Source organism: Rhinopithecus roxellana, chromosome 11 (genome assembly GCF_007565055.1).
Source record: "Rhinopithecus roxellana isolate Shanxi Qingling chromosome 11, ASM756505v1, whole genome shotgun sequence".
Lineage (NCBI taxonomy): Eukaryota > Metazoa > Chordata > Mammalia > Primates > Cercopithecidae > Rhinopithecus > Rhinopithecus roxellana.
Window position 1 is genome coordinate 1,677,373 of NC_044559.1, and position 22,755 is coordinate 1,700,127.

The 22,755-nt window shown below is 42.1% G+C and overlaps 1 protein-coding gene across 1 annotated transcript; it reads left to right on the forward strand.

Annotated features, from left to right (window-relative positions):
• The first annotated feature begins 1,188 nt into the window (after positions 1-1,188).
• LOC115900447 (cyclin-Y-like protein 2) lies at positions 1,189-17,858 on the forward strand. The gene is made up of 4 exons (XM_030941277.1): positions 1,189-1,251; positions 11,069-11,169; positions 17,180-17,231; positions 17,484-17,858. Exons 1-4 carry the CDS (start codon positions 1,249-1,251, stop codon positions 17,610-17,612), a joined length of 285 nt encoding a protein of 94 aa, XP_030797137.1. The 5' UTR covers positions 1,189-1,248; the 3' UTR covers positions 17,613-17,858.
• Positions 17,859-22,755: the final 4,897 nt, after the last annotated feature.

Genomic DNA, 22,755 nt, shown 5'->3' on the forward strand with positions numbered 1-22,755 from the left:
GAGTGTGACTTTGTAACTTGTAAGTACAGTCCTCTCTTTTCAAGATATTTAAGGATTGCTTTAGAATAAACCAATATGTGAATTAATTGATTATACCTTTATGCACAAAGCATGTAAGTACTTGTGTAAACTTATACGCTGTTTGGTGATGTAAGGAAAGCCTCTGAGTGATGTTACGCACCAATTAGTAGATGGGTAGTGTTGGATGAGAGCCCCCAAAATGGCTCTTTATTGTCATTCTTTAGGATTACAACACAGTTTATGTATGTGTCACTTGGCCCTTTCCAATACAAATAAGGCCTATTTATGTTCTCCCTATGTATTGCTAATGACAAAATGAAGACTTATAGATATCACATGACTGTGGAAGACAGCTGCTCAACAAAATTGAGGTTCTATGTCCTCAGAATGACATGAAAGTGACAGATATGCTGAATTTACTTTTAAAAATTAAAAGAAAACCTCTAGGCCAGGCGCAGTGGCTCAAGCCTGTGATCCCAGCACTTTGGGAGGCCGAGAGGGGTGGATCACAAGGTCAGGAGATGGAGACCATCCTGGCTAACACGGTGAAACCCCGTCTCTAATAAAAAATACAAAGAACTAGCCGGGCGAGGTGGCGGGCGCCTGTAGTCCCAGCTACTCGGGAGGCTGAGGCAGGAGAATGGCGTGAACCTGGGAGGCGGAGCTTGCAGTGAGCTGAGATCCGGCCACTGCACTCCAGCCTGGGCGACAGAGCGAGACTCCGTCTCAAAAAAAAAAAAAAAAAGAAAAAAGAAAACCACTAGAATATATCTTATATTTTGCCTATAAAATAGACCTGTCTTTTAAGACTTACTGACATCTTGATTTATTTTATGCAAAGCTGATTTTACACAACTCAAAGCCGACATTTACCTCTTCATTTTTTTTTAAATAAAGGAGGGTGTCGCTATGTTACTCATGCTGGCCTCAAATTCCTGACCTGGGTTCAAGTGATTTTCCCATCTCAGCCTCCTGAGTAGCTGGGACTACAAGCATGTGCCGTCTTGCCTGGCTCTATCTTATGTCTATACATTCATTTCAATGGATAAGAATAGACGTAGATGTAGTGAAATAGCCTAAATGCAGTAGTTGAATAAACGAATTGATAAATTTTTATAGATGATTACCTCTTTTTTTTCTTTTCTCCCTCTATACATATAGCTTTGGAGTTTAACCCTCCTGCCAATCCAGAGGCAACCACAATATTCCAGAGGAACTCTCAAACAGATGGTGAGACAACATTGTTTTTTCCACCAAGAGAAACAGTACAAACTCTTGTTTGATCAGGTGTATTATAGGAAGTATTTAGAAAAACTCATATTGGTTTAAATTTTTCAACTTTTCACATATTCACTTGTATTATTTTAATGTGTGATACACTTTCCTTTAGTTATCATTTTAGTGAAAATATGTAAACTATTTGTTTATACATTTTGCCATCTTTTTATCAACACAATTAATTTGTCACTTGATGGAGGAGTCATGGATTTCTCTTTATTCATAATTCTTGGTCCCTTTTCCCTTGCTCCAAAGAGTACATTTTAAAGATGAATGATAGAACTTAGGCTTCAGCTTGGTTTTCATTTAAACAAATTAAAAAACATAGCTGTTTATCATCGGGGATTGAATCTGTGATTTGGGCCTCCTCTCACACAGTCCTCTGACCACATTCATTTACCACATCCAAGTTCATGCTACTCAAAACTTTTAAGTTTTTAACCTTTTCATTTGATGTAATGTAGATTTAAACATGCCCTACTCCTGCTTATTTTCCTTAATGTTAGGTTAAATCCTCATTTGTTTGCTAAAAAGCCATACACAACCAAGTTTTCCAGTTGACTTAAACAGCAAGAATACAAGTGAGGGTTCTATAATAATATGTGAAGTAATGCAGCACAGTAAAATATGGGAGTTTCTAATCTTTGTTTTTATAGTTTGAGTAGACTTTGTCCATTTTGAATCAGTTATTTCTGGTTAGAATTTGTGTTCATTTTTTACATTACACTAAAGAGATACCTAAGGCTGGGTAATTTATAACAAAAAGAGGTTGAATCGGCTCATAGATCTTCAGGCTGTACAAACATGACTTCAACATCTGTTTCTAGTGAGGGCTGCAGCAAGCTTACAATCATGATAGAAGGCAAAGGGGAAGCAGGTGGTTCCACACGGTGAAAGTGGGAGGAGAGAGGGGAAGGGGGAAGGTACCACACTCTTTTTATTTATTTTTTTTGAAATGGAGTCTCTCTCCATTGCCCAGGCTGGAGTGCAATGGTGTGATCTCGGCTCACTACAACCTCCACCTCCCAGGTTCAAGCAATTCTCCTGCCTTAGCCTCCTGAGTAGCTGGGACTATAGGCAGGTGCCACAACACCTGGATAATTTTTGTATTTTTGGTAGAGACGGAGTTTCACCACGTTGACCAGGCTGGTCTCGAACTCCTGACCTCAGGTGGTCCACCCGCTTCAGCCTCCCAAAGTGCTGGAATTAGGCTTGTGCCACTGCACCTGGCCGGTACCACACTCTTTTAAACTACCATAATGAAAATTTGCTTATTACCATGGGGATGGGATCAAGCCATTCATAGGGAATCCCCCACCATTACCCAAACACCTCCCACTAGGCCCTCTCTCCAGCATTAAGGGTCACATGTTAACATGAGATTTGGAGGGGGAACATATCCAACACATATCAGAATTGTATTTCCCAGCTCCTTCCAGTTCCATGGGCTTCTCACACCTAGAGAGCATGGAAGCAGTAAAAGAAAAGCTATTCCATGTCCCTCACTCTTCAGTGGTAGGAACTTTTGCCTACAAGGCCCTTCTAGCATCAAAGGCAGAGGCAGTGTAGGAAACAAAACATGGCCCAAATCCTTCTTGGGGCTTTTATTATTCTGGCCTTTTTTTAGAGAGAAAAAAATGATTTTTTTGTGCTGCAGACACCATGTCCAATTATGTTTGTATATTCATTTTAAAATTAAAATTTAGGCCAGGCTCTCTGGCTTACACCTGTAATCCCAGCTCTTTGGGAGGCCGAGGTGGTTGGATCACAAGGTTAGGAGATCAAGACCATCATGGCTAATGCAGTGTAACCTCTTCTCTACTAAAAATACAAAAAAAATTAGCTAGGCATGGTGGCATGTGCCTGTAGTGCCAGCTAGTCAGGAGGCTAAGGCTGGAGAATCGCTTGAGCCCGGGAGGCTGAGGTTGCAGTGAGCTGAGATCCCGCCACTGCACTGCAGCCTAGGTGACAGAGTGAGACTCCATCTCAAAAAAAGATAAATAAATAAAATTTAAGATAGATTACTTTCCAGTTGTGCAAAGACCCTTTTTTGTTTTGTTTTATTTTTAGTGACGTATTAGTAGGTAACCAGTAAGTGTGGTTCAAGATGCTTACAGGGATTCTGTTGCATCCAGATATAGGTGCCTGGTCAGGAAGTAGTTCTTAGAGCTGTTAGCGCTTAGCTTCTGATAATTAAAGTAACCTATGTGTAAATGCAGAATGAGAGAATACTAATGGATCATGGCTCATATATACAACAGTTAAACTTTTTTATTAGCTAAATTTTTCATCTGGCCTAATTTTTTTTGCCCTTCTCTTTTGTACATGAGGATTCTTTCATTTTATGTAATACAAACTTTATGAAATAGAAACTTTCATTTGTATGTAATAGAAACTTTATGAAATTAATTGTGCCAGATAATTTAAATTATAAATTATTGAAAATAATTTTTAAATGGAATTTTGTCTCATTTTACTTAGGAGTAATCAGTAAGATGTTAACAACTACTTTTATTTTATGGCATTTGTATCAGAAGTGACCAGTTTTTTTTTTTTTTTAATTCTTAGTTATAGAAATAAGAAGCAACTGTACAAACCACGTAAGTAAATAGTCAAATAGTTAATAAATTGATAGTTTGACATAAAAGTATGTCTCTCTTGATTTCTTTAAATTACAATGTGGACCCAGTGGCCATAGCATGGACCCTTTTTTGTGGATTTTCTAAATCTCTTCTATTTTCCTAAGTATTAAATGTATCCAGAAAAGTCTTTAGCTTAGTGTGTCCTTTTAAGGATTTCTGATATTTAAGTTGAATTTCAACAGTCTGGCTGTGGTAAAAATATCTGCCTTAAGGCTGGGCGTCGTGGCTCATGCCTATAATCCCAGCACTTTAGGAGGCCGAGGCGAGTGGATCATCTGAGGTCAGGAGTTCGAAACAGCCCTGACCACCGTGGTGAAATTCTGTCTCTACTAAAAATACAAGATTAGCCAGGTGTGGTGGTGCATGCCTGGAATCTCAGCTACTCAGGAGGCTGAGGCAGGAGAATGACTTGAACCCGGGAGGTGGAGGTTGCAGTGAGCTGAGATCACACCATTGCATTCCAGCCTGGGTGAGAGAGTGAAACTCTGTTTCAAAAAAAACAGATCTGCCTTAAACATTTAATCTTATTTTTAATGAAATAACAAAAATAGAAGAGCTAAGTTAATTGCCAGCACTGTCTACTGACTTTCTATCACGTCAGGTGAAAGCATACGTTCCTCACTACACCATGATCTTATGTTCCTCCCTCTGTTCCTTCCAATAGTAGCACACTTTTTCATTAAATCAGTAATATTTACATGATTGTGACTCTGCATTACATATCCTTCATCCTGTCTCTGAAACAGTTCTGAAATCTGAGCAATTCTGCAATTCTCCTGTATCTTCTCTTGTATCTGCAATTCTCCTGTATCCAGATATAGTAAGTAGCCTCTGGTGGTCTGTTTGCTTTCACATCCATTATTTTTTAGCGTGACGCTAATTTTCTGACAATATTCATTTGCTTATTTTCTTTTTTTTTCTTTTTTTTTTTGAGACGGAGTCTTGCTGTGTCGCCCAGGCTGGAGTGCAGAGGCCAGATCTCAGCTCACTGCAAGCTCCGCCTCCCGGGTTTACACCATTCTTCTGCCTCAGCCTCCCGAGTAGCTGGGACTACAGGTGCCCACCACCTCGCCTGGCTAGTTTTTTGTATTTTTTTAGTAGAGACGGGGTTTCATTTTGTTCGCCAGGATGGTCTCGATCTCCTGACCTCGTGATCCGCCCTTCTTGGCCTCCCAAAGTGCTGGGATTACAGGCTTGAGCCACCGCCCCCGGCCGTTTGCTTATTTTCTAATAGCTGTTTTTCCCCAAGTGTTGTAGCATTTATCACATGCCTTTCAAAGATGCTTTCCATCTGTGAAAACACATCTGTTCCTTTTGTGTGTGTGTTGGGGGGGCAACTTTCTTTGGCCTTTTGTCATCCTAGTTCAGTATGCAGTGGCTTTCCCTAGATATGCTCGATGTCTGCTTTTCTGTGCTATCTCCTTAAAGTCTTTTGGGATCTCACATAACTGCTGTCTTGTGTGGGATCACCTGAGTCCTGGATTCTGTGTTTCCTTCTGTCCTGTTATCCACTCTAGTTGTACTTTAACACACTTTCCTGGGTGGAGATATTTAGAGAGCTGGCCAGTCTTAAAATCATTCCTCTTTGATAGAGAGGACACCTCTAGGTTGAATCTAGATTTTATGGTTCTGAAGACATTTTGCAGTTGTGCTGTCATTACAGTGTTGTTCTTGAATCTATTGCCAGTGTGTGATACGCTATTTACACCCAGGTTTTAGGTATCTTGAAAGCTTTTTAGGATCTTCTGTCTCTCTGAGGTTCTGAAATTTTATAATAACAGCTTGGTGGGGATCTTTTCATTTTATGAGGCTACTAAACCTGAGACTATCTCTTCTTCAGAATTTTTTTTATTTTCTCTGTTACTTTTTTACTGATAGTCTCGTTATTCAGACGCCAGGCTGCTTAGACCAGTACACCTGCATGGGTTTTTAATTTTTCCCTTTTTATTTTTTTATTTTGTCTTTTTATTCTAGTTCTGGGATATTCTGTGACTTTATCCTCTACTATTTCTATTGAATTTTATATTTTTGAGAGTGTTTTAAGATTTTTTTTTTTTTAATTTTGCTCCTGATTTTGACTGCTCCCATGAATTCCTTTTTTCTGTTGTTTTGATCTCTTTTGTTGGAGGCTTCCATCCAATGTATGGTGGTCCCTGGGCTGCTTTATTTGGAAGCAGGACTTCTGTTAGCTGATAGCATTCACTGTGAGGTTTTGGAAGCCAAAGTAGCTTTTCATTTGGGGGACCTCTAAAGATCTGGGGATCTTTATTGGAGACATTTCAGTTTCTTCTGAGAAGGATCTCCCAGTTTTCTGCCTGGGAAGTAAAAGCATGACCACTTGCTTTCCAAAAGCAAGAGTTAGCGAAGGAAGTTGGAGTTCCATTTTTAGTATACAGTTTTCTTTATATCTCAGGTTTAAGTCATGGTATAATTTCATGAGCCAGAAATACTCAGGTTTGATACATCCAGAAAACACACATCTAAGTTTCTTGTCAGATGCAAGGACAGGTGGACTCGGGCCTCTGGTTAGAGATTTTCAACTGACCTTGCTGGCTTTTGTTTTACATTTTACCCTACTTTCCAAAGTGCCATTTGCCTGTAAGTTCACAACCTGCCTTTAGTTTTACGAGACAAACTGGCTCACTTCTGTTCCAGTCACTTTCTGTAGGCACCAAAGTTGTGCTTCCATGTTATTTACCATTCCTTTATCTACTTTTTATGTCTCAGCATTTATTAAAAATTATCTCTGTCAACCTTCTCTCCTGGTCATGTGTGTAACCTTTGTTTTATGACTAATGAGACTTCTGGAGGGAGAGGAAATAAATTTGTGGTCAATCTATTATATTTAATCCAAATTTAGGACCTGTGCTTAAATCAAAGTCTAATTTCAGTATAATGATATTAATCCAGATAATTTTTTAAATTAATGTATCTGTAATAAGCATATTACACTTTTCTCATAAGGCCTTGTTTAATATTTTCAAACTTTATCCACTGCCATATACTTCCCATTACTTCACAACAGAGATGGAGCTGGTTTCATGAATGCCCAAAGTGTTAGAAATATTTTAAGTTAATTAAGATTTGTTCATTTTTAGCCTGGTCAACATAGCAAGACCTCATGTCTACAAAAACGTTAAATAACAGATTAGCCAGGCCTGGTGGCATGTGCCTTTCGTTTTACCTACTCAGGAGGCTGAGGCAGAGGATCACTTGAGCTCAGGAGTTTGAGGCTGCAGTTAACTATAATTGCACCACTGCACTCCAGCCTGGGCAACAAAGGGAGACCCTGTCTCAGAAAAAGGAAAAAAGTTATTAATTCTTTAAAAACATATCTAAAATTTGTCCTGCCCAAAAGGAGAGCGAAAAATGTGAACTTTAGTCTTTGTTTTATTTTATTTATGTTTGCTGAGAAAAATGCTGTACTTTATTTGTTTGTTTGTTTGTTTATTCCATAGGGTTTTGGGGGAACAGGTGGTATTTGGTTACATAACTAAGTTCTTTAGTGATGATTTGTGAGATTTTGGTGCACCCATCACCTGAGCAGTATCCACTGAACCCAATTTGTAGTCTTTTTTACCTCACCCTCCTCCCAGCCTTTCCCCTGAGTCCTCAAAGTCCATCGTATCATTCTTATGGCTTTGCATCCTCATAGCTTAGCTCCCACATATGGATGAGAATATATGATGTTTGGTTTTCCATGCTGAGTTACTTCACTTGGAATAATAGTCTTTACTTCCATCCACGTTGCTGGGAATGCCGTTAATTTATTCCTTATTATGGCTGAGTGGTATTCCTCATATATATGTGTATGTAGATCACATTTTCTTTATCCACTCCTTGATTGATGGGCATGTGAGCTGGTTCCATATTTTTGTAGTTGTAATTTGTTTGAGTTCCTCATAGATTCTGGATAATAGCCCTTTGTCAGATATATAGACTGGGAAAATTACTCCCACTCTGTGGGTTGTCTGTTTACTCCTTTCCCTGTGCAGAAGCTATTTAGTTAAGTCTCACCTGTTTGTTTTTGTTGCATTTGCTTTTGTGTTCTTGGTCATGAAGTCTTTGGCTAAGCCAGTGTCTAGATGAGTTTTTCCAATGTTATCTTCTAGAATTTTTACGGTTTTAGGTCATAGATGTATGTGCTTGAACCATCTTGAGTTAATTTTTGTGTAAGGTGAGAATTGAGGATCCAGTTTCATTCTCCTGCATGTGGCTTGCCAATTATCCCAGCACCACTTGTTGAATAGGGTTTACTTTCTTCACCTTGTGTTTTAGTTGGCTTTGTTGAAAAGCAGTTGGCTATAGGTATTTGAGTTTATTTCTGGGATCTCTATTCTGTTCCATTGGTGTATGTGCCTATTTTTGTACCACTACCATGCTATTTTGGTGACTATGGCCTTCTAGTATAGTGTGAAATAAGTAATGTGATGCCTCCAGATTTGTTTATGCTTAGTTTTGTTTTGGCTATGCGGGTTCTTCTTTGGTCCCATATGAATTTTAGGATTGTTTTCTCTAGTTCTGTAAAGAAGAATGGTAGTATTTTGATGGAAATTACATTGAATTTGTAGATTGCTTTTGGCAGTGTGGTCATTTTCATAATATTCATTCTACCCATTCATGAGCATGGGATGTCTTTCCATTTGTTTGTGTCCGTGATTTCATTCAGCGATGTTTTGTAGTTCCCAACGGCATATCAAAAAGATAATCCATCCAGGCACGGTGGCTCATGCCAGTAATCCCAGCACTTTGGGAGGCCGAAGCGGGCAGATCCCCAGGTCAGAAGTTCGAGACCAGCCTGGCCAACATGATGAAACCCTGTCTCTACTAAAAATACAAAAATTAGCCGGGCATGGTGACGCATGCCTGTAATCCCAGCTACTTAGGACGCTGAGGTAGGAGAATCACTTGAACCTGGAAGGCGGGTTGAACCTGTGAGGCAGAGGTTGCAGTGAGCCAAGATCACCCCACTGCACTCCAGCCTGGGTGACAGAGCAAGACTCCATCTCAAAGAAAAGATAGTCCACCATGATCACATGGGTTTCATACCAGGGATGCAGGGATGGATTAACATACACAAGTCAATAAATGTGATACACCACATAAACAGAATTAAAAACAAAAAAGTCACATGATCATCTCAGTAAACACAGAAAAAGCATCTGACAGAATGCAGCATCCTTTTATAATTAAAACCCTCAGCAAAATCGGTGTACACGGATCATACCTCAATGTAATAACCCACAGCCAACATAATACTGAATGGGGAAAAGTTGAAAGCATTCCCCCTGAGAACTGGAACAAGACAAGGATGCCCACTCTCACCACTTCTATTCAGCATAGTACTGGAAGGCCTAGCCAGAGCAATCACACGAGAGAAAGCAATAAAAGACATCTGGATCGGTAAAGAGGAAGTCAAGCTGTTGTGTTTGCTGATGACATGATTGTATGCCTAGGAAACCCTAAAGACTCCTCCAAAAAGCTCCTAGAACTGATAAATGAATTCAGGAAAGTTTCAGGAGACAAAATGAATGTACACAAATCAGTAGCTCTGTTATACCCCAACAGCGACCAACCTTAGAATCAAACCAAGAACTCAACCCCTTTTATGATAGCTGCAAAAATAAAATAAAATAAATAAAATAAAATAAAATAAAATAAAATAATTAGGAATAGACCTAACCAAGGAGATTAAGACCTCTACAAGGAAAACAACTTTAATATTTTTAATGGGTTAAAATGAGAGGCAGCAGGTACAGGGGAAGAAGAAGTCAGTGGGTGGGCATTGGCATCCAATGGGTCCTGGACCTTTGATGTTAAGGCTTTGGTTTTGACTTACTAAATTACTAGGTACGATTATTTTCTAGTTTTTGTTATTAAACCTTAAAACTACTAAGTAACCCCTTCCATTTCTTGTTAAAGATCATAAAATTTCATACTCTGATTTATGCTGACTGATGTTAGATTATTTGTTTTCATTTTGTGACTACCTTAAATAATACCTATAAATAGTAAACTGTTAGTAGTGTTTTTGCTGTAATTAAATGTAGTAAGACTTATCTTCCAAATTATAACTGAATTGTCAAACACTTGTCAAAGTTTTGGATTTATTCAAAATTCTATGCTCAGCAGCTGGAGGTAGGAAGAGTAAGGGCCCTCCCTTACTCTTATGGAGAGGCATACTTTCTCATGAGGGAAATACTCTGCAACAATTAGTGTCTTGTGATTTCAACTAATTAGGGTAGAAAAAACATTTTTTGGTGTGGCTGCCGACAAAGAGATCCAAGAGGGTAGGTGGAGTCAAGCTTGCTGAAGCAAGGAAAGAGAAAAGGAGTATTCTAGGCAGAGAGCAGGAGTAGAGCAGGAAAATGGCTAGGTGCAGGTCAGATGATTTATAGAATGAAATTGATCAAGTTTTGAAATGAATGGAAAGTATTCTCTGAGAGTCTCATTTGAGTCATGTCATGGCAATCTTATTTAAACATGAAGCAAAAGATGTTTTAAGTTGTCATCTGTTTTCAGGGTGTGAGAGAATATTGAAGTGATACTGTTTTTATCCTCCACGTAAGAAAATAGGACTAGAGAAACCTATGGCTTCCTCGCTTGTTGGTGGCCTAGCAGCCCTGGCACACAGAGCCTCTGAATCTGAAACACTTGTTTTGTCACAATATCGCCTGAAATAATGCATTTAGGATGAGTAATTTAGTAAATGCATTAGTCTTGTAGTCACTGCAGTAAAATGCTCTTGTACCAGTATTATTTAATACATTACATTTTATCATAGTAAATTAATCATAGAAATAGAAATTCTTGGGTGCTTTATATTGCTGTAGAAAAAAGCAATGAAATCTTATTTTAAACTTTTCTCATGATTTTTAAAGGGAATTCATAAAATCCTTGTTAGGTTTGATGACAGGTACCATACTAAGGGCAGCATTTTATGACCCGTATCTTAAACATCGTCTCTGGAAGTTAAGAGCCTCCAATGTGTTTTCTGTAGAGTGCACGATACCGCACTCAGGCAGTTCATGGAGTGTAAGAAATATCTTAGTGCTTTGTCATTTGACATTTTAAACAAGAAAAAATACACTTTGATAAGTTTAACTTACACTTCCCTTCCCCTTCAGGTATCTACTGTGCGTTTCAGTCAACAATACAGCTCATGTTCAACAATACTCCTTGATGACAACACAGCCAGCCAGCCTTATCTTACAATGACAATAATATCGTGAGTACAACTATACTGCCAAGGGATAGATCCCTTTATTCTAAAATTATTTCAGCCATTTGGTTGTCTCTTCAGCAATCAGTTTAAGAAATTGGAGGCAACTATATATTGATATCCAGATTCTATATATTAAGTATCAATTTCTCTTTTAATCTTAGATGTCATGATAGAAGGAAAAATCTGACAGCAAAGAAACAGTCCCAGAAAAATTATATTTTTTGATGCCTTTATGCCTTACGACAATGTTGAACGCATTGAATTGATCAAGTTTTGAAAGGAATGGAAAGTATTCTCTCAGATTCTCATTTGGGTCATGAGAAGGATAGGTTCCCTTTATTGAATGTTTTTCATGAAAACTTAGTTGTTCAGTGCATTATAGGCCTAAATCAGTGTGTACTACTTTGGACAGTAGCCTTGGAAGAAGGAACAGCTTTTCCTCTTCTGACACCACAGTGTATCTGCATTTGAATTTCTCCCATTGTGCATGAGCACCTCTTGGGCCACAAAGATGCGCTTTGAGAGCACCCTGAGATGAAGTTTATTTTAAAAGGAACAACAGCCAACACCACCACCAGCTCCTAGCAGCTGTTCAGTGTACATTATTATCATCTCCTTGGGTTATGAGTGTTGATTTTTAGAACACAGTTTGGAAAGTACTAATTTAGAATATTAATATCTTTCTCTTTGATTTTACTTTTCATTCTGTAAACATAGCATAACTAGCTTATAAACAATTTCGTTTCAAATGCACTAGCCTTTTTAGCTAATTCAATTGTCAGTAACTTTTACTTCAATTAAAAATGGCAAGTTTACACTCATAATAATGTCAGTTTCCTCCCTCCCTTTTAATAATAGTTGTGATGAAATTGTGTTTCAGCAAAAACTGGACTCAAACTCTGTCTCAAGTCCTGAGCTTTGGGACCTATTGAGTAATCACTAAATGTCTGTAGTCAGCCGAGTCTCTTAAATCTTCGAGCACACATACACCAAAACTACTTCGACTAGAGTCCCTGGCTTCTTTTGAGTTCACAAGACTTTGACGTGTTAGCATACAATTCAAAAGTAGCTTTGAAGATTAATCTTGCTCAAACAAATTTCATGCTTTTTTCCTCCTTATTCTACTTTTTGGAAGTCTACTTTTGAAAGTAAAATAAGTTTTAATTTGCCATCAGCAAATTTGAGAAATAATTACTTGGTATATTAACTATTGGTGAAATAAAGGTTTATTGAGCAAATTAATAGGACAAATTGGCTTCAAGAAAAGATTCTGAAAAATGTTTATCACGAGTCAGTAGTGCAGTGTTGTCAGTGGGATAGGTGGAACTCACTGAGATCACTTATGCAAGGCTTTTTTTCAAAATACAGGTCTGCAAATACATGTATCTTCCCATCTCCACTTTCCCTCTATCTCTAGGCACTGAGAAGCCTTTTAGGAAAATTGGGATGGATGTGAGGCATCTTTATGTGAAGAAAGGCATCCCAGAAGATTCCGATTTTCAGCCCAGCTCAATCATTCCAAATTTTGCTGCACATGGAAATCACCTGGGAAACTTTTACCAACGACCTTGATGCCCAGAGTCATACCCAGCACTCATTACATTAAAATGTCTCATGTTGAAGATGAGGCCGTTATTAAAGCTTCTCATGATTTTAATGTGCAGCAAAGTTTGAGAGCCACGGTTTAGAGTTTAGGACGAGAAACTGCTCCTATTTGGTGGGACCTTGCGCAAGTCAGTTTTAAGGTTTGTTTCCCTGATCTGTAAAATGAGTGTTGAATTAAATGTCATGTAAGGTCATTAGTCCTTTCCAGCGTGTAACTTTAAATTCCATGATTTTAAAATTGTTTCAGAGATGAAAACTACTTGAAGCACTATAGACATATCCATCTTACATGCTAATGTTACAGGCTTTTTAAAAAGTGTTAATATTGTATAGACCTAGTAACTAAAATTGAGATTTGCCTTCTCTCAGTTGTTTTGAGCCTCATTCTACAAAATTAGCTGGGTGTGGTGGCTCATGCCTGTAATCCCAGCAACTCAGGAGGCTGAGGCAGGAGAATGGCTGGAATCTGGGAGGCAGAGGTTGTGGTGAGCCAAGATCGCACCATTGCACTCAAGCTTGGGCAAGAAGAGTGAAACTCCATCCCAAAAACAAAACAAAACAAAAAAGTTACCCGGGCATAGTGGTGCAAAGCTGTAGTCCCAGCTACTTGAGAGGCTGAGGCATGAGAATCACTTGAACCTCAGAGATGGAAGTTGTGGAGAGCCAAGATCGCACCACTGCACTCCAGTCTGAGCAACAGAGCGAGATGCTGGGTCAAAAAATAAATATACACATAAAATAAATCACATAGGACGAAAGGTTTTGTGGGTAGAAGAGCATATAACAGGGAAATCTGTTATTATTTATATATTATAATCATCAACAGAAACACATCTTCTTAACAGCATATTGCCTCGCATTTTGGTTCTCATATTTTTGTGAAAAACCAAGAAATGAAAACAAAGTGCCCTTATGGTACTGTTCCGAACTAGAAGATTTGGATTTCAGGGCCGCTAGGAGAGTTTCCTCTGCCCCCTTTTAAAAAATGTCTTCAGGCCTCACAAATGATAACATCTATTGTTATGAATTGTTTTTCCTTCCACAAGGTGACCTTGGAGATACATCATGATATCATGCAAAGGTGAGCTTTTTAGAAACCTGTCTTGTTATTCTAGCTAATTACTTTGCAAGATGTCAAGCTCAGTATTAGGTCACAGCTGTAGACATCATAAGCTGTATTGTGCCTGCTAAAATATCGAAGCAAATTATTTGTGTTTTCTTTGTTCCTTAAGACTCTTAATTCTTAAATGATTGAGCATCTCAAGGAGTATGTGTTGATGTTGATTATATTGATATTGACTGTGGTAGAAATAGAAAATTGAGATTTTTTTTCAAACTCTATTTTTAGTTTAGATTTCACAGCCTTACCACTGTTGATATTATGAGCTAGATAACGCTTTGTTGTGAGGACTGTCCTGTGCATTGCAGAGAGTTTAGCAGCTTTCATGGCCGCTACCAACTAGATGTCAATAGTAATCCATGACCCAGGTTGTAATACCAGAAAATATTCCTTGAGAACAATATTTTTAACAGAAATTTTTCACTGAAAAATAACTTTTCTACAATAAAAAGTTGAGTAAAAAGTGTGTCATGTATTTATATTATTTAAAGTCTCTCATGTTGAGCTTAATAGGAGACAACTGGATTCTCTAGATCTTTCTTTGTAATTTGCTTTTAAAAAGCAATAAGAGGCTGGGCATAGTGGCTCACTCCTGTAATCCCAGCACTTTAGGAGGCCGAAGCGGGCAGATCACAAGGTCAGGAGATCGAGGCCATCCTGGGTAACATGGTGAAACCCCGTCTCTACTAAAAATACAAAAACATAGCCAGGTGTGGTGGCACGCACTGTAGTCCCAGCTATTCTGGAGGCAGAGGCAGGAGAACAGCTTGAATCTGGGAGGTGGAGGTTGCAGTGAGCTGAGATCGCGTCACTGCACTCCAGCCTGGGTGACATCAAGACTCCGCCGTCTCAAAAAAAAAACAAAAAACAAAAAGCAATAAGATGGCCGGGCGCAGTGGTTCACACCTGTAATATCAGCACTTTGGGAGGCCGAGGTGGGTGGATCACTTGAGGTCAGGAGTTTGACAGCAGCCCCACTAACATGGTGAAACCCGCCTCTACTGAAAGTACAAAAAATGGCTGTGCATGGTGGTGCATGCCTGTAGTCCCAGCTGAGGGACTGAGGCTGAGACCGGAGAATCACTCGAACCTGGGAGGCAGAGGTTGCAATGAGCCGAGATCTCCCCATTGCACTCCAGGCTGAGTGACAGAGGGACTCCGTCTCAAAAAAAGAAAAAAAGAATCAGTAAGATGACCTAACCTCATACAAATATGTAGTTGGTAAAAGGTGTATTTTTAAAGTTTTCAGACAGTTGTGGGTATTCTTTAATACTAAATCAAAACTTCACAAGTGCTAGTTTCTTAAATTAGTTACAGTGGCATTTTCCATATTAATAAATGTATTCCATCAGTACTCATTGATCTTTGTTGCACAGTAAATGGATCTTTCCTCCCATACTTGCATTTATAATGTTATGCATTAGTTACTTGGAATATATTGGTTTATGTTTTATTATGTCAAAAATCACTTTTAGTTTAACCACCAATCTTACTTTAAAACACCTTTAAGTATTGAAAAGCTGTCAAGCCTACAGTAGCAGGAAGAAGTTTTTCAAAGTCCTCAGGAAAGCTTACATTTTATCGTTGGGAAGAAATACTTATTTTCCTTGAAGGGACAACCTCTCACTTCATTTGTTTTTGGGAATGAAAGTTGTACTTCTTTTTTTAGACTGAGTCTCACTGTGTCACTTGGCTGGAGTGCTTTGGCATGATCTCAGCTCAAGCAATCCTCTCACCTCAGGCTCCTGTGTAGCTGGGACCACAGATGTGTGGCACCACGCCAGGCTAATTTTCTTCTATTTTTGGTAGAGACAGGGTTTCGTTACGTTGCCTAGGCTGGTCTTGAACTCCTGAAGGAGCTCAAGCCATCTGCCAGCTTTGGCCTCCCAAAGTGCTGAGATTTACAGGCATGAGCCACTGCGCTGGCCCAGTGTACTTTTAAATAAAAACGATGTTCTGTGAAAAAATTGGTTGTTCAGTTCACAATTAAATCACAAATTCTTTTTTTAAAAAAACAACAACAACAACAACCATACTGCAGTCAGCAGAAGCGCTTCTTGTTAACTTTTCACTTATTCAGAATATTAAAGAGACATGTCAAGATTTAGTAACATTAATTTTTACTGCTTCATCAAAGACATTCTTAAGTAATTCAGACTACCTTTTTTAACTGCAGGGGATAGTAAAGAATAGAGTGACTACTAATGTAATTGGTACCACTGCCTTGATTTATGCTGAGAAACCAGCAGTTTTACCCATTTTTACTTTTATACGATCATGGCAAGTGTCAACGAAAAAGCAGGCAATGACGTTGTATTACTTTTACAAATTTTTAAATTTTTTAATCAGCTTTCTCAGGTTTAATTCATATGATTCAGAACAGTGTTGGCCAGGCACAGTGGCTCAGGCCTGTAATCCCAGCACTTTGGGAGGCCGAGGTGAGTGGATCACCTGAGGTCAGGAGTTCAATACCAGCCTGGCCAACATGGTGAAACCACATCTCTACTAAAACTATAAAAATTAGCCAGGTGTGTTGGTGGGCGCCTGTAATCCCAGCTACTCAGGAGGCTAAGGTAGGAGAATCACTTGAACCCGGGAGGCAAATGTTGCCGTGAGCCAAGATGCGCCATTGCACTCCGGCCTGGGCAACAAGAGTGAAACTCGGTCTCAAAAAAAAAAAAAAAAAACAAGAACAGTTGGCTCTTAGGCCTTCTGGAAAGGGTCTTGGGGATCCTGAGAGGTCCACAGAGCACATTTGGAAAACTACTGGTTTATCACACAGGCACAATGCATTAGTTTTTACAAAGTTTAAAGTTCATCAAAGACTGGCCTCTTAAAAAGGTTTGAGTTTTTAATTCAAACAACAGAAAATACATAAATACATCATGAGACTATACTACAGAGAACTAAAGAGAAAGGAAGCTAGAAAATCTGAATCACGTTTACGTTTATTACAGTTCACCACTACTGCTTTGTAAAACATTCTTGTGTTCCAGTGTGTGGTTAGAAGAGTGAAAATATATTTGGTTTATTACCATCGCCTGTTAGGGAGAGTCAATACTTATGGGCATTTCTGACTGGTCATCATATAAAAGACTTCACAGCACAGGACATGAAATGCTGAGAAAGAGGAAGTCAGGAAACCCTCTACAAGTCAGGATCCAGGAGAAGATTTTGTAAAAACTGCTTTGGTAAACACCAAAGCACACAGGAGGCATTATTTTACTGAACAGGTATTATACTAAGATATTAACAGTTTTTGAAGTAATGCACACTCTTATTTTATAGAGATGCAGATGGATCTTTGAGCATATTTGGTGAACAGTTATACTCATTTACGGTAAGTGGCACTTTTATTGAGGTTGTGTTTTCATCATACACTTGTATCATACACAGTATTTCATGCTGAAGTCAAAGGCATCTTTTTTTAAATCTTCCCCATTTCATGTTACATTTAGTCATCTTAAGTGTTGTAAAAAGAATGTGCTGGAATAAGAACGGATCTGCAGCTCTGTTTAGTTAGTGAGCTAGTATGAGTAAATATACTACCCAAATAACAGAAAATATATCTTTTTTTTTTTTTTTTTTTGAGGTGGAGTCTCTCTCTGTAGCCCAGGCTGGAGTGCAGTCATGTGATCTCGGCTCCCTGCAGGCTCTGCCTCCCAGGTCCCTGTTCAAGCAGAAACCTGAACCAAATGAACAAGTTCAACATCATCAGTAAGAAGAACTATCAGTGCCATAACTCTGATGGAATGCACGGGGAAGGATTCCACATCATTTTTGTACTGTAATGGCCAAAAGTGCATAACTTCAGTCCAGTCATGGAAATACATCAGACAAACCCAAATCGAGGAACATTTGACAAATACTGATCAGTACTGGTTCAAAGTGTCACGGTTAGGAAAGATAAGGAAAGACTGAGGGACTGTCACTGCAGTCCTACAAAATGGCAAGAGACTAAGAAATAACTAAATGCCCCGTGATCCTGGGTGGCATTTGGGAAAAGAAAAAGGACATTAGTGGAAAAAGTGGTGAAACTCCAATAAGGACTTTAGTTTAGCTAGTATGTTCATTTTAAATTAGTTAAATAATTTAAATATATTTAAACATTATTTAAATGTATTTAATTAAATTAATAAAATTGATTATTTTATGAAATATTTTAATATAGTTAAATATGAGAATGTGGATTTCCTTGTTCTGATCACCGTACTGTGATTATCTAAGAGGTGAACGTTCAGGGAGGCTGGGGGAGGAATAAATGGAAATTATACTATTGAGTTGGAAGAGAGAAACCTACCCCATCAGTCACAAAACCCTCACATTCACAGCAGTGTGTCGGAGGTTCCAATATGAATGGCATTTCATTGTCAGCGCAAGGTCCCTGTAGAGGGAGTGGGGCTCCCTGGGAATCTAGTGGAGAGCATTCGGGGCTCCCTTCCTCAGGAGCCTGCCCTTCCTGCACAGAAGCGTCAGCCTCACCTCTGTAGCACTGCCCCTCTGCCTCTCAGAACCCACTCGGCTTCAGGAAGTTTCTACTGCCAGCCTCCTTTCCTGGATACAGCCTCCAGGGACTCAGCCCTGCCTTCCCAAGTGTTCCCGCCTCTCTTGGGAAGGGATGCTATCAGATTCCACACCCCTGGACTTCCCCGGGCAGCACCTGCTCCTTCATTCTTCACTTCCGCAGCTCTCCGTTCTCACTCTGAGGGTCCTCTCCTCCTGGGAGTGTGTGTTGCTGGCAGCAATGAAGATCCTCCCCAGGGCCACCCCCCATGTCCTGTTCTTCTGCACTTCCCTGGCTTCCTGGGTTGGTTCTGCTGGTGTCACCTGCTTTTGGGTTTACATGGCTTCCCAGCTTCCTAATTTCTCTGAAGTTGTTTGCTGTGTGTGTTGATGATAGGCTTTTTCTTCCTCTTCCTCCTCCTCAGTCTTGTTGTTGCTCCATATAGTTTCCAGAAGGAAAAAAGGGACACTGTAAAATTAAGCTGCTGCAGGCCAGGCACAGTGGCTCACGCCTGTAATCCCAGCCCTTTGGGAGGCCGAGGCGGGCGCATCACCTGAGGTCAGGAGTTCAAGACCAGCCTGGCCAACATGGTGAAACCCGTTCTCTACCAAAAATACAAAAATTAGCAAGGCATGGTGCCATGTGCCTGTAATCCCAGCCACTTGGGAGGCTGAAACAGGAGGATCTCTTGAACCCAGGAGGCAGAAGTTGGCAGTGAGCCGAGATCGTGCTACTGCACTTCAGCCTGGGCAACAAGAGCATCTCTCAAAATAATAGTAATAATAATAATAAAGCTGCTGCCATGTTTCTCTCAGACCCAGACATCCCGCAGAGTGAGCTGGAATTCTCTGTTTCTCTGTTTCGCCTCCATACCCACTGGATCCTCTCTGCCCGCTCCCTCTTGGACTGTATCACCAGCGTGCCTCGCTCTCTGGCCCTAGTGGAATTCAGACAGTGGGGGATGTCACAGGAGGTGGGAGAGAGAGGAGAGGTGGTTATTCGCTCAGATTCTTCCTTGCTGGTTTGGCAATGGCCACATCTTTCTACTGATGACTGCAGCTCCTGATGATCCTCCTCTACACCCACAGCTGTCTTTGGGGTCTGCGGACACTTTTCCTGTCCCTCTAGACCCAGGGAGAGAACAGCTCCCCCTCTTGCTGCTCCAGGGCATTCCTCATCTCTCACTGGTTCCCTTAACTCTGTCCACACTTCTGTGAACAGCTACTTTCCTCAAGTACCCATTTGAATATGTCCTCTGGCTTCCACCAGGAGCCTGACTGATACCCACAGGTGGGTGGATGCTGGCGTGCTGCCGGGCCCCTCTTCCTCTGGTGACTGGCCAGCCAAGTCTCCGGGAATCCCATTGCGGGGGGCAGGTGGTGGGCACAGCACAAGCTGTGAGATCAAATCCACAGAAAAAAAGTGGGAGAAGACACCAGCAGGATGGACTGAGTGACGTCTGTCCTTTAAATCACACAAGGCATCATCAGGCTTCAGACATGAGACAGCTTAAGTATTTAAGTATTTCAAATAAATCATTTTTCAGAATTGGTAATTGCTAAGTTGGCAAATTGCTATTTGAAACACTGGCTCTCCTTGACTCAGTGATTCAGCCAGCTAGTCCCTTTCCAAGCTAGTCTGTTGGGCAAATCCCACCTTGAGAATTTATCTGCTCCTGTCAAAGCCAGATTCTCCTGCCTGAGGGGAGGCTGGACTTGACCTTCTGACTCAGGATATGCTGATGTGGGTCCCTAGGTTCAAGGGCAGCCCCCTTGGGCCACTGTGGACTGAACATCTTTCATGATGGGGTAGGGGGGCAGGCCCCACGTAATTCACCCTTGACCTCATCTAGGCAGGTGAAGTTCCCTGCAGGAGTCACCTGAGCCCAGCCCCTCAGACCAGGATCCATCATGGTTAGGAGGATTTGGGCCTATCTCAGGTTCTTTGGCTAGAAAGGGGTCCCACTCTTATGGGTCTGCCCCAGAGGTGGGGCACAGATGGCCTGCTGGGGCCCATGGGCTGGGCTGGGTGGACAGGGATCTGGTCACAGCAGCAGCAGCTGGAAGGCCAAGTGGGAGGGCACCAGGACCTGGGGCCCATGTCTGGTCCTGGGCCTCCCCAGGCCTCTTGTCTTCTCCTCCGCAGGCATTCGGCATCTGTATCTGGACCCAACCTTGCCCAGGAGGTCTAGGGCCATGGTGTGTTGTCATTAGAATCGCAGTGCTCACACCAAGGCAGTGCATTAAATTATCAGGACAGGGTCTCACGGGCAGGGGACCATGTGGAGGGGGTGGGGGGAAAGGCAGTTGTCCCCAGAGGCTATGGTGGGCCTGGCTCTGGGCTGGCCAGTGGGCCAGTGTTCTGCTGTGCAGCTGAACTCTGACAACAGGCTGTCTGGGGCTGGTGAGCTCCTGAGAGAGGGGACTGGTGCAGAGTACCCTAGGGTGGGAGCTCATGAGGAGGGGGTCTGTGGGGTGTGGAAACCATTCTAGAGCAGGCAGATGACACTTGTCAGGGGAACAGGCATGGAGAGGACCCATGTAGGGGTGGGGGACACACAGCCTCAGAAGGAACAGGGAAGGGGCTTTGACAGGTCCAGGGAGCATCCCTGAGTTTTCCTAGAACAATTCCCACCAGCCTTGTCTCAGGAGTCCCCCTGCCCCCAACCCTCTGCAGTGCCAGCCCAATGCCCTGGGCAAAACATCCTGGACTCTGGCTGTTACAAAAGGAGGACAGGGTCATCTGGGCCTGCCTGAGCTCCAGGACCCCCACTTTCATAGCCCTGTCTGGGTCCAGAAGTTCATATGTATATAAATGAAAAATGTGCAAGAATCATATGATTGAATTCCCTTTCATAAAGAGGGCCCCTCTAAATTGTTTAAGCCCCGATTCACCCCTGCCCAAAGGAGACAGCAATGGCATGTGTGGGGCCGTGGCCTTGAGACCCAGAGGTCCTGCTGCCCACGATACCCACTGCCCACCCTAGGGGGACTGGCCGTAGCCCTGGAGCCCCCAAACACCATGCGGGAATGCAAGAGGGTCTCAGCTTCTGAGTCCCAGGCTGGGAGGGCCCACAGTCCAGTAAACTAATCAGGCCCCAACACACCCAGGAGAACAGCTCTGGGAGTCTGCACTTTGGAGAGAGCCTCAGACCCCTGCCCCAGGCCTGTACCCCAGAAGCAGGAGCATGGGAAGACCTCTCCTTGGCTCCTGGCAGGAGGAAGTCACATCCCCCAGCCCTCTGGCTCCAGGCAGCCTCATGTCCTAGTCACTCCTTGGCCCACCCCACCCGTTGGTCAGAGCTCACTACCGAAGGGCACCTCGTGACGAGTGGAGGGAAGAAGTGTTTACCAGGAGCTAGCATGTTTTGTCTCAGGGACAATTAGTGACACAGCCAGGAAGGCACGCTATCCCCATTTTACAGATGAGGAAACGGAGGCTCAGGTTGGGCTGGTGACTAAGGGAAGCAGCATGTGGCAGATGGCTTGAGGCATGTCTGTCCATCATGAGTAACAAGGGAGCAGCCCTGCCACTCCTCATGTGATGTGCCAGGAGCCAGGGAAGCTGCTTTCTAGGAGATTCTAGCTAGGGCCAGAAGCATCTCCCTGAGTGGTGGTGGAGGCCTCTGCCTACTCCTCCAGGACTGCCAGGGGATAGGAGGGCACCGCTGACGTCACAGAGCCTCTTGGGTGAGTGACCATCAGCTGAGTGGCGCCAGGTGACTACGCTTCTGCTCAGTGCTGTGCCCCCCTCTGCCTTGGGCAAGGCACCACCCTGAACGCCCCACCTATCCCATGGAGGCTGCAAACTGCTTTTGCAGAGCCAGGGTCTCCAGGAATGGGGAGGGCAGTCACCCTCACTCCACTTGTGTTCATGACCCAAAGCACTGCCCAGGTCTCCAGGCCCATAGAACCCCCAAACCCTTTACTGGGCCACATTGGGGACCTTGAGCAGCAGGCTTGGAATCCTAGGCCTTGTCTCCATGTACATATTAGTGCCCAGGCTTGGGAAGCTTTGGTCTCAGTGGGGCTGGGACTCCGGCCCTCTGCCTAAAGAAAGAGGCATGTCCAGATCTCTCCTGTCCAGCCTCAGCCCTGCTCCCTGCCCCTATCCTTCACGGGGTCCCTAGGACAGGGTTACAGAAGTCTCATGCTGTCAGGGGATGCTGCCACCCCAGTGCCGGGGCGGCTCTGCCCAGCCCCTTCCTGCTGTCGCCCTCTCTGACTCACCTGTCCTAGCCTCCTACTGGGCTGGGGCAAGGGCTTGTTGCCCCAGAGCCTAGAGAGGCACCAGAGGCAGCTATAAAAGCACGTTGGGCCAGTCCTCAGCATCCTAGTTGACCACCAGCTGCTGCCACATG

Bases quoted from the DNA above. Each gene is read 5' to 3' on its own strand.
- LOC115900447 (XM_030941277.1), top strand. The intron at 11,170-17,179 runs GTGAGTACAACT...CTTATTTTATAG, and splicing joins CTTACAATGACAATAATATC to AGATGCAGATGGATCTTTGA. The intron at 17,232-17,483 runs GTAAGTGGCACT...TTTTTTTTTGAG, and splicing joins AACAGTTATACTCATTTACG to GTGGAGTCTCTCTCTGTAGC.